This window comes from Podarcis muralis, chromosome 9 (assembly GCF_964188315.1).
Source record: "Podarcis muralis chromosome 9, rPodMur119.hap1.1, whole genome shotgun sequence".
In the NCBI taxonomy this organism is placed as follows: Eukaryota; Metazoa; Chordata; class Lepidosauria; order Squamata; family Lacertidae; genus Podarcis; species Podarcis muralis.
This window is the reverse complement of record NC_135663.1, coordinates 77,040,649-77,051,938: the sequence shown is the minus strand read 5'-3', so window position 1 is coordinate 77,051,938 and position 11,290 is coordinate 77,040,649. Positions and strand designations below refer to the sequence as shown.

The 11,290-nt window shown below is 46.2% G+C and overlaps 1 protein-coding gene across 1 annotated transcript; it reads left to right on the top strand.

Moving 5' to 3' along the window:
* Nucleotides 1–1,687: 1,687 nt before the first annotated feature.
* On the top strand, nt 1,688–10,377 carry CYP1A1 (cytochrome P450 family 1 subfamily A member 1). The gene is made up of 7 exons (XM_028744310.2): nt 1,688–1,834; nt 4,048–4,903; nt 5,927–6,053; nt 6,978–7,067; nt 7,167–7,290; nt 7,787–7,873; nt 8,910–10,377. The coding sequence occupies exons 2-7, from the start codon at nt 4,067–4,069 to the stop codon at nt 9,196–9,198; spliced, it is 1,554 nt and encodes a 517-aa protein (XP_028600143.1). The 5' UTR covers nt 1,688–1,834; nt 4,048–4,066; the 3' UTR covers nt 9,199–10,377.
* The last annotated feature ends 913 nt before the right edge of the window (nt 10,378–11,290 follow it).

Here is an 11,290-nt window from a genome sequence, read left to right as displayed (position 1 = left end):
AGGCACGTTTGGCAAACCCTCACCGTGATCAACTCCTGCCTGGAAATCTATGTCCCCATTGTGGAAGGACGTGTGGATCCAGAATTGGCCTCCACAGTCACTTAGAGACTCACTGTTAAAACCGTGTTCATGGAAGACCATCTTACTTGGCTACGAGTGATTGCCAAAGAAGAAGAAGAAGAATGCAGAGAAGGGCCCTCTGATGAGTAAAGAGTGGAGAAGATGGTAGGGGAAGAAGCAGTCCCTAAGGTGTCCTGGGCCTTAAGCCAGGTAGGTCTTTAGTAGCTAATCACCTATGCTTTGACTTCTGCCTGGAAGCAAAGTGGCCACCAGTGCTGCTCTTGAAGGAACCTTGGGACATCCATGTGATTTATCAGCTCTAGACCATTGTCCACTAGAGGAGGGGCAGCTGAATGCCTGAACTTTCTTGACACCACAGACAAACAAGACAATATGGATACAGGTAGGTAGCCGTGTTGGTCTGCCGTAGTCGAAACAAAATAAATAAAATAAAATAAAAAAATTCCTGCCAATAGCACCTTAGAGACCAACTAAATTAGTTATTGGTATGAGATTTCGTGTGCATGCACACTTCTTCGTGAAAGCTCATACCAATAACTAACTTAGTTGGTCTCTAAGGTGCTACTGGAAGAAAACTTTTTATTATTTTATTTATTTTATTTTGTTAAGACAATATGGAAGTTCTGCCCCTGCCTTTATATCAGGGGCAGGAGCTCAATCACGCACATAAAAAGTCTTGTCCACAGATAAAAGAACTGCACATCGGATGTGCAGAAGTGTGGTGTTGCGGTGTGTGTGTCAAAGACCCATTACTATTTCTGCAGTGGGGTCTCTGCAGTGGGATGCTCAAGCATCCTAGAGCCACCCAACCAGCATGAAAAGGGAGCTTTTTACCCACTGTATGCTCGGAGACCTGTGCAGCAAGGCCCGTGCCAGCTGGAACTCTGCATTCTGGCCTCCATCCAGGAGAAACCGGAGCTGCTCCTCAGATGGGGAGTCCAGTTTGGGGAGTGTGGGGAACTCCTTTGGAGGGGAGGCATAGAATAAAACTTAGTTGGCCAGCAGCGCCGCCTCCCTGCTCCTTTCTCTCCCCACAATAAACGTATAAAAAGATCTTGGAACCCTGCCTTATTGCCTCTTTTGCACAAGTTTCTCTTAATATTTCCCTTTATCCCTTTCGTCTCCTTACTTTCCACTTGACCATATCTCCTCAATTGCTTCCTTCCTTTGGCTGGAATACTTTGTTAGTCTTTTTTTTAAATATACATTTAATAATGAAATCATAAAACTGAGCGCGTGGAATGCTCTAAGGGACATTCTGATGACCGGCATTCGCTGAGCGCGCGAACAAGGCTACGGCAGGATTTGATAAGCTGGGAGGCGAATGGGAGAATTTCTTTGCTGTGTTCCCAATATGTTGAAAAGCAATAAAACCAATCAATCAATGGTTCCTTTTAGTTTGTTCACATGGTCTGCAGCCGGGGCCAGGGGGCTCAGGACTTAAGCCCCCGCCGTCGGGGCGCAGCTCCTGGGCAGCGAGTGTCGGAGCGCAGCGACCCGCTTCCCTGGCGCGAGCGCGCAAAGGGTTGCGAGAACCGGGCAAAACAAAGTTTTTCTCCGCGTCCACGTGACCCGAGGGCTGCCGGCCAATCAGAGCCCGAGGAGGCGCTTATAAAGCGAGCCGAAAGCTGTGCTTCGGGGAGCGTGTTCGGAGGAGGAGGCGAGTGAAGGCATCCCGTCCGGAGCCAAAGTGGGCATCGCGGGCAAAGCTGGTCTGGACGGAGCAGTGGAGACAGGCTGAAACTTCTGATCGGTGAGCTGAGCACTCCAAGGGGGCTTCTCCTCCCCTTCCAGCCCCAGTGCTTGACCTGGAAAACGGGTCAGATCTTCCTTGCACGTCTGAATGTGTGCATGCACGCTTGCCTGCTGATGGGAAGGACCTTTTTTTGCCTGTGGCCAATTTGTTTTCTCCTGGTCATCTTTCTAGGCAAAACAATTGCTATTAGAACTTTTTGTTTAAGAGGGAGCTGGTTATTCCTAACCCGCAATGATTATATGTCGCACTCACATTTTTTTTGCTGCTGAACTGAAACCATAGAATCATAGCATTGTAGAGTTGGGAAGGTTCTCAAAGGGTCATGTAGTCTAACGCCCTGCAAACGTTGGCTGTGTGCGTGTGTAAGCCCTTATTGATTTAGAGGAGGTTTGACAAAAAATGCCTCTGAGCATGCACAAAATGCCTTCTAGATGCCACTCAGAACGAGCCTGGTGAGGCTGTGAGCCTGTCCATGCTGCACCCCTATTTTAAAAAAGACCCACCACATGCTATGTAATCATTTCTTATGAGAGATTTTTTTTTAGATGGTGTGAATGGTTTTCCATGTATGCATGATCTGGGTGTTCTGTCCTTGCTTCACCCTGCAAGCCTGGTCTTGGGGGAAATCACATTTCCCCAGCACAAAATGAATTGCTGGTGGGAAGACATGGCTGTTGAAGTTATGAAATTTTGTGCTCTTTTTGTGTGTGTGTCATGGGCACATGTTGGATGGTGACACAACACCGTCTTCAGGTGAGCACCGAAGTCCTCCTTCCCCCTCCCTGGGTCATTTTGAATCCTGGGACGTTTTGTTATTCTGTGTGTGGCTCCTCCCAGTACCTTATGGTTTCCCAGTACCTGTCAGCGCTGAAACAAATAACCTTGCTTGTACACGCACAAGATTATTTCTCACCACCGCAAGACAAGGGGAGATGTGGGGATATAAAAAATGTGGATCAGGGCCTATAGTACTCTTGTGCTGCAATAAAAAGAGATTAAACATATAGGGACATATAGAAAAGCCATCACAGGCTGTTCCCATTTTAAATACAGAATCATAGAACTGAAGGGTTGGAAGAGGCCCCAAAAGTCATCTCCTCCAAGCCCGTGCAATGCAGGAATCACAGCTAAATAAGCCGTGATAGATGGCCATCTGAGCTCCCTTTAGAAACCTCCAAGGAAGGAGAGTCCACTACCTTCCAGTTTGTGCTGCTGTCCAACAGCTCTTACCTTCAGCAGGTTCTTCCTAAGGTTTAGCTGGAATCTCCTTCCTTGTAATTTAGATCCACCAGTTCAGGTCCTACCTCTGGGGCAGCAGAGAACGAGCTTCTCCACCTTCCCTTCAGATATATGCAGCACGGAAGCAGATCATGCGTGTCTCCCCTGAGTTTACTTTATTTCATTGCATTTCTAGCCCATCCTTTTCTCCAAGGACCTCAAGGTGGCACACATGTCCCACCCCCATTTAATCCCTACAACCACCCTGCGATGTAGGTTAGGCTGAGGAGCTGATCCCCGAGGTCACATTCAGTGAGCTTCATGGCCAAGTGATGATTTGAACCCTGATTTCTCAGGTCCTAGTCCAGCACTAACCACTCTACCATCCTGGCTCTCAGAGCACAAGTTTAGCTTGAGCTTGGCTCTGGCAATGAGTGTGGGCAGTCTAAGGAGGGGCAGGGTGAGGGTACCCTGCATAACTTCTCGAGGTTGGTTTCACACCAGTGGGGAATATGGTGCCCTTGAGATGTTGTTGGGACTCCAGCTGGCTTTGGTCCCAGCCAGCTTGGCCAACGGTCAAGGGTGATGGGAGCCATCTTTCAGCAATGTCTGGAGGGATGCAGGTTCCCTACCCTGCAAAAGAGCCCAAGGCTGCAGTCCTAATGATGCCCCAGGAGAGGAATTATCCTCTGGCCCTCCAGGTGCTCAGAGAATTGCAGCACCGGAGGGTACCCTGAGGGCCATCTAGTCCAGCCCCCTTGCAGTGCGGGCATCACAACTGAAGCATCCATGACAGATGGCCATCCGTTATTCAGCTTGAAAGTTGAGTTTGGAGGAATTTCAGTCCTGAAAACACTCCTGATGTCGAAAAGCAAGTGCAGTTCAACTTCTGCAGTGTTAAGATGGCACTATAACCATCGGATATTTGGTCCCTGCACTTACTCACAATGCTGTTTCTCTCCTGCTCTTCTCTTTCTCTCTGCTTTTATTAGGACACTTAAATCTAGGAAGATGAAGGCAGTGTTGCTGGGTAGCCAAAGCATTATGTCTCCTTCAGAAATCCTCCTGGCCATTGCGCTTTTCTGCCTGCTCCTGGTTGTCATCAAATCCTTCCGGCAGCGGATCCCTCAGGGGCTGAAGCAGCTCCCGGGGCCGAGGGCATACCCGCTGATCGGCAACGTCCTGGAGCTTCAGAAGAACCCTCACCTGGCCTTGACTCAGATGAGCCAGAGATACGGGGATGTGATGCAGATCCATATCGGCACAAGGCCAGTACTGGTCCTGAGTGGGCTTGAAACTATCAAGCAAGCCCTGGTGAAGCAAGGAGAAGACTTCTCGGGGCGCCCTGACCTCTACAGCTTTCAGTACATTGGGGATGGCCAGAGCTTGACCTTCGGCAGGGATTCAGGGGAAATGTGGCGAGCGCGCAGGAAGCTGGCCCAGAATGCCCTGAAGGCCTTCTCGGCTTCTGCCAACCCAACCTCCTCCACTTGTCTGTTGGAGGAGCACGTCTCCAAAGAGGCAGACTACCTTGTCATGAAGTTCCAGGAGCTGATGGATGAGAAAAAGAGCTTTGACCCCTACCGGTACCTGGTGGTCTCTGTGGCCAACGTAATCTGTGCCATGTGCTTCGGAAAGCGTTATGACCATGAAGACCAGGAACTGCTCAGTCTGGTGAACCTGAACAATGAGTTTGGGGTGGCGGCTGCTTCCGGGAACCCAGCAGACTTCATCCCTGTCCTCCAGTATCTTCCCAGCCGCGCGATGAAGGCCTTCAAGGACCTCAACCAGCGCTTCACTGCATTTGTGCTGAAGATAGTTAAGGACCATTACACAAGCTTTGACAAGGTTTGTTTGTGTGTGTGAACCATTCAGTTTGGAAAGTTTCATCCTTGATTTCTGGCATGTATTCCTGAACCGTCACCAACATGGTAGAAGACCAACCAGGGCATTGCAATGACTTGCTTGCCCATAACCTGCTGCAGGGATAGACGACAGGGTGACCTCACCTGCCATGGTCCAACAACATCTGAACAAGTATCATGCTGCCCACCCATACTTTAAAAGATTGTATTTGTTGACGGAGCCGTAGATCTCCACACAGATACACCAGATTGCATGTCAATGTGTGATTTAACACTTGCAAAGGAAGCTATGTGGTGCCTGGGAAACTGGCCCATGCAGAATAGGAACCACAACATGAAATTTAACCCATATTCTCACATCTGAATTACATCCCATGTATCAGCTATGGAACAGGGTGGTGTCTACAGGGTTGCAGGTGGTCTCCCATGCAGGCAGTGTCTAGACCTTGAAGTGCTTAGCTCTAGGAAGATTGGTATGCCTTGAAGCAACCTGCAGCCAGGAGAGCTACAATGAGCTCTTGTACTTGTAGCTTATTCTGTAACAGCTCATGGTAGACCATACGCTTTGCTTGCAGAAGGGTCAATCCTTGGTGATCCTAGCAAGAGGATCAGGAAGCAGGTGATGGGAGAGACATCTGCCAGACACCCTGGAAAAGTGCTGACAGAGCAGGCAACAGTGGGCTATTTGTTTATTTTATTTATTAAATTTATATACCAGCCTTCATCCAAGGACCACAGGGCACTTTACAGTAAAAAACACACAAAAAGACACAGCATAATAACAATCTAAACAACATCCCCCATAGTTTAAAAGACCACAGATTGTTTAATTAGCTAAAGGCCTGTGAGAAGAGGAATGTTTTTGCCAAGTGCCTGAAGGTATGTAGGGAAGATACCAGGTGAGTCTCAATAGACAGGTAGCCTGACCTGATATAAGGGAGTTTTATATGTCTGTCTTCTAACTGGCTCTGCAGGAAGACAGTTATCTTCTGGATTTGTATTTCAGGAGAACATCCGAGACATTACTGACTCCCTGATCAACCACTGCGAAGATAAAAAACTGGATGAGAATGCAAACATCTTGCTTTCGGATCAGAAGATTGTCAATATCGTCAGCGATCTTTTTGGAGCTGGTAAGAATCTGCTAGAGAGAACCTTTCAACTGTCTTCTCCCTCCTCCACCTCCCCTTGAAGTTATCGTGCACGCTGCTTAGCATAAGAGGAGATTTGCTGGATCAGGCCAAAAGCCTATCTAGTTACAACCATTGGTCATTATCATTTGATACGATGTTCACACCAATTCACCAAATACAAGAACAGTAAACCGGGTGGCGCTGTGGGCTAAACCACAGAGCCTAGGACTTGCCAATCAGAAGGTCGGTGGTTCGAATCCCCACAACGGGGTGAGCTCCCGTTGCTCGGTCCCTGCTCCTGCCAAGCTAGCAGTTCGAAAGCACATCAAAGTGCAAGTAGATAAATAGGTACCGCTCCGGTGGGAAGGTAAACTGTGTTTCCATGCGCTGCTCTGGTTCGCCAGAAGTGGCTTAGTCGTGCTGGCCACATGACCCAGAAGCTGTATGCCGGCCCCCTCAGCCAATAAAGTGAGATGAGCGCCGCAACCCCAGAGTCGTCCATGACTGAACCTAACGGTCAGAGGTCCCTTTACATTTACCTTTTACAATTAATTGACTAAGCCAGAAGTGGCTTAGTCATGCTGGCCACATGACCCGGAAGCTGTCTGCGGACAAACGCCGGCTCCCTTGGCCTATAGAGCGAGATGAACGTGCAACCCCAGAGTCGGTCACGACTGGACCTAATGGTCAGCGGTCCCTTTACCTTTTTTTAAACCGTAGCTTCAGATCTCCGATCCATTTTGTGAAGTAATGCATTGGCTCTCCTGTCTCTGTATCTTAACAACTAATTCAGAGTCTGCATGGTTTTGATACCTCAGTACAGAGAATGGAGTCTTGGAATTGGGCTCCTAGACGATGTGTTGCATTAATGTTCAATAGTTTTGCACCTGATGCTGAATATTTCCCCACTTGATCCCTGTCTAGGTTTTGACACAGTCACCACTGCTCTCTCCTGGTCCCTCATGTACCTGGTGACGTTTCCAGAAATCCAGAAGAAAATGCAGGAAGAAATAGGTAAACCCAGGCACTCCTAATTCAAGCGTTTCAAAACTGTGTTTGCCCAAGGCTAAATTTGAATCCATCTTACTTTCTGCCTCTTTCCGGAAACTGCAGACCAAACCATTGGCAGAGAAAGGAAGCCCAGGCTGTCAGATCGTTCCACGTTGCCCTACACAGAAGCTTTCATCCTGGAAATGTTTAGGCATTCCTCCTTCCTGCCTTTCACAATCCCTCACTGGTAAGGCTCACACAAGGCAGGATTGGCAAGGGAACAGTTTTGGCCTGGTATATTTTATTATTATTATTACTATTTCCCATCATTCCTCCAAGGAGATCAAGGTGGTGTACATAGTACTCCTTGCTCCATTTTATCCTTGCAATCCTGTACCCACTTACCTGGGACTGGGAATGAAGTTGATAGGATATACTTCCAGACAGGCATGTATAGGATTGTACCATTAGCAGCTGAAAAGATGACCCATCAATCGTGTCAACTTGTAAATCTGCCCTGTCTCCTAACTTACTGCTTGACTTCCTCCATGCTTGTCTGAACTCAGCTTTCCTAAATCATCTTACTTTGAATTAAGTTTAATTATACTTTATTCCAGAGAGATACATGCTTTAGGACTGCAGTCATTTTAACATTCAGCCCATGCCACCTTTATCACATAAGAACTAAACATCTGCAGCTTCTTGCGCATGTATAAATTGTGTTCTGGTTCCTCTCCTTGTAGCACAACCAGGGACACAGCACTGAATGGCTTCTACATCCCGAAGGATCTTTGCGTCTTCGTCAACCAGTGGCAAGTCAACCATGATCCGTAAGCATCTCTGGAACCCGCTTTGTAATGCATGGAGTAGAGCTACCGTATTCCAGTTTGCCCCCAAATAAATGGTTTTGATTCTCAGGGCAAAATTCTGCATCCCTAAGATACTTGGCTCTGGATGGAAAGGCTGAGGCTGTAACCCAATGGTGTCAAACCCTCTGCACCCCCCATCTGAGTTCTCCCTGGCTGGATCGTGTCATTGTGTGCAGAAACTAGCCTACTTATAAATGTTACATTAATTATTCTTCCCACTTTTGTCCTAGCCATCAGTGGCATGCAGCCCCTGGAAGGCTGTCCAGGAGGGAATACAGCCCACAGGCCAAAAAGACGGGCTTCCATTCCCCTGCTATAACTCTTCCCAGTTTCAAGCAGCTGCATTTACTATTGGAGACACCAAAATGGGTGCTTTCTCCAAACCTCATATGAAATGAGAGTCTAACCCAGGGATGTCCAAAGTCTGTTTTGGGAGCCTAATCCGGCCTACTGGCCAGTTTAAACTGGCCCCTGTGGCAGTTTATTTCTTGGGGTAAACTCCTAAAAAAAAAAACCCTCAACAACTTCAATCCTAAAAAAAAAGGTCAACAACAACTTTGGTTGGCTCTCACGGCCCTTCACTTCATCAATTCTGGCCTTCTTTGAAAAAAGTTTGGACGCCAATGGTTCCCAAAATGGGGCAGTGGAACTCTAATCCAGTGGTTCCTTGGGGAATTACCTGGGGGGGCACCAAGAGGGAAATGGGGGCACCGGAGGTGTAAATGACAGAGTTGGAAAAACTGGCGTCACTGGATCAAGTTCATTTTTGTTGAATTAATTAAACTGAACAGTTTTAATTGTATTTTGAATAAATGTGCAGTTAATTGTTACTGCTCTGAATTTTATTGTGTTGCTTGTGCATACCACTATTCTGAATGTTGCTTTTTGGAGGGTAGGGCAGGGGCCACTGGGGAAGTGTTTCTGGAACCAAGGGGGTGGGGCCCCACAAAAAGTTTGGAAACCACTGGACTAAAACACCTGCTCTTTGCTTCTTCAGGAAGCTTTGGCGAGATCCTTCTGCCTTCAACCCAGAACGGTTTCTCACAGCTGACGGGACGGGAGTAAACCGAGCAGAGAGCGAGAAGGTTCTGACGTTTGGTCTGGGCAAAAGGAGGTGCATTGGAGAGAACGTTGGCAAGGGCGAAGTCTTCCTTTTCTTGACGACCATCGTTCAGAAGCTGGAGCTGAGTGTGTGCAGCGGGAAGACAGTGGACTTAACCCCTCAGTATGGACTCACAATGAAACACAAGGAGTGTGAGCATTTCCAGATTAGACAGCGTTTCTAAGGACCAGTGGTGGCATCTGGGAGCAAAGGAAGATTGGGACGACCGGGGAGGAGGGATTCCTACCCTGCCGTATCTGTAGCTTGACTTAGGAGTGGGTTGGTCACCCAGGCTGAACCGTGGATTGAGGCTGTATCAAAATAACAAAAGTGGGCAAATTATATAGGTTGGGTAATGGCATGAGGCACTGTAATCATTTTCATTTAAGTGACTTGAAACAAACTGTGCCCTAGGCGGGCTTGTATGGCATGGAATAACTTCTCCGATTTGGTGGCTTTGGTCATACACTAAGACTTCACTGGAAGAGCCTTTCTAGGATGCAGACAAGTAACTGAGAGGTTATCATGCTTGTTGTACAAACATACATTTAAGAGGAAGTGGATAGGCATACCCATCAAATGTTGCTTCCTGAAGGCCTTGTTAAAAGGGGCAGTGGACTCACACTTTTATAAACCTTTACTACTAACAGAACATTGTAACCAGATAATCACACTTATATATACTAATAGCAAACTCAGCTTCACACTGTGAGTCCTTACATAGCAAAATGGCACCAGCCATGCCTAAGATGAGAAGAACTAGCAAGCTTGGGTTTGGGATCAAGAGTTTGCAAAAATAACACAAACTTTAGGAAAATCCTTGATGAATCCACAGACAGACAAACGAGAACAGTGTCTGATCAGTAGTCACAGAACTTTGACAGCACGTTGAAAAACTAGGAAGGAGAAACAAAGGGAGTATCCTTGAAAACTTCAGGAATATACTTTAAACTGCAACATTTTGTTGTGGGTCTCACTTGTGTTTACTAAATGCAAGTTGTGCTTCATGAATCATTCTCATATAGTTAAGTATTATGATGCTGTACACTGAGAAACTCAATAGTAAAGAAATTAAATGTAATGGTGGTATATACAGGAAATCTGTTTATGGGGCTATCTCTAGAGACATAAGGGACAGAAAGGGGACTTGGTCCCAGAACATCTCTACATCTCTTGTCTTCCTTGAAATCCCTTTTCTTCTGCAGGCACTTTTGATGTGAAAACGGTAGTCTGATCTGACTTCCCTTCAGTTGGGGGTGAGGACTAACTATGTGTGGCTGCCAAACTCTAGGCAGGGACTATATGTGTACAGTGCTGTTTATATTGATGATGATGTATAAATAAAAATAGCTTTCTACAAGAATTTCAGGCTTGCAGTTATCTTTGCTTGATCATCTTAAATGAAAATCTGCTTAAATAATTTTAAAGGAATTAAAAAGAACTAGAAAACTCTCAAAAATATTTTATTAAATGTATATCTCACACCAAGAAATCTTCCAGTTTATCTAAAACTGTTTTACAAACATATATATAAAAAAACGCTGATAGAAGACATTTAATGTTTTGCTCAACATTGAAATTCAGTGATCAATGGCACAAACCCCTCTATATAGAATGAAGACGTGCCTCATCTGGTGCGCAGTCCTTTTAAACATGGTGACAAGGTATTGCACAGAACCAGACCCACCTTGACCTAAACTATTTGTAATCCTAAGGGAACGATCCTATACACAAGAAGTTGGTGTAAAGCAGACTGGCATGAATTTACACCAGATCCAAATTCCGTTCAGCAGCGGGGCTACTGCTGGCTCAGTCGGCCAAAGCCTGGCAGAGGAAAACAAGCTTTTTAAATAGTGTTTGAGTTACACCATCCTTTCTACAGGCAGAACTTCTGCCAGGTTGCCAGGTCACAATACTAGGCTGAACGGACTTAGAATCCAACCCAAGTAAAACTCTGCTTTTTCAGGGTTTAGGCCACTTTAAGATCAATATCACCTGCATTAATATGAGTTATGTTTACACGAAGCAGCTTTTAATTAATTAACTAATTAAACAGTGTATGAATATTATGGAATAATTGAGTGTAAAAAGCCTCAAAGCAGTTTACAGAACAGTAAAATCAAGAAAAAGCCACAACCCTACTTTAAAACATACAAAAGTTAAAAATACCTAAAACAGATTAGAATTACCTCGGTGTACAACGCGGGCATTTTACTTAGAATTGTCCGGATGGATTTCTAGTTCCGCGCGAAAACTTCCACGTGATGTAGCGAAGG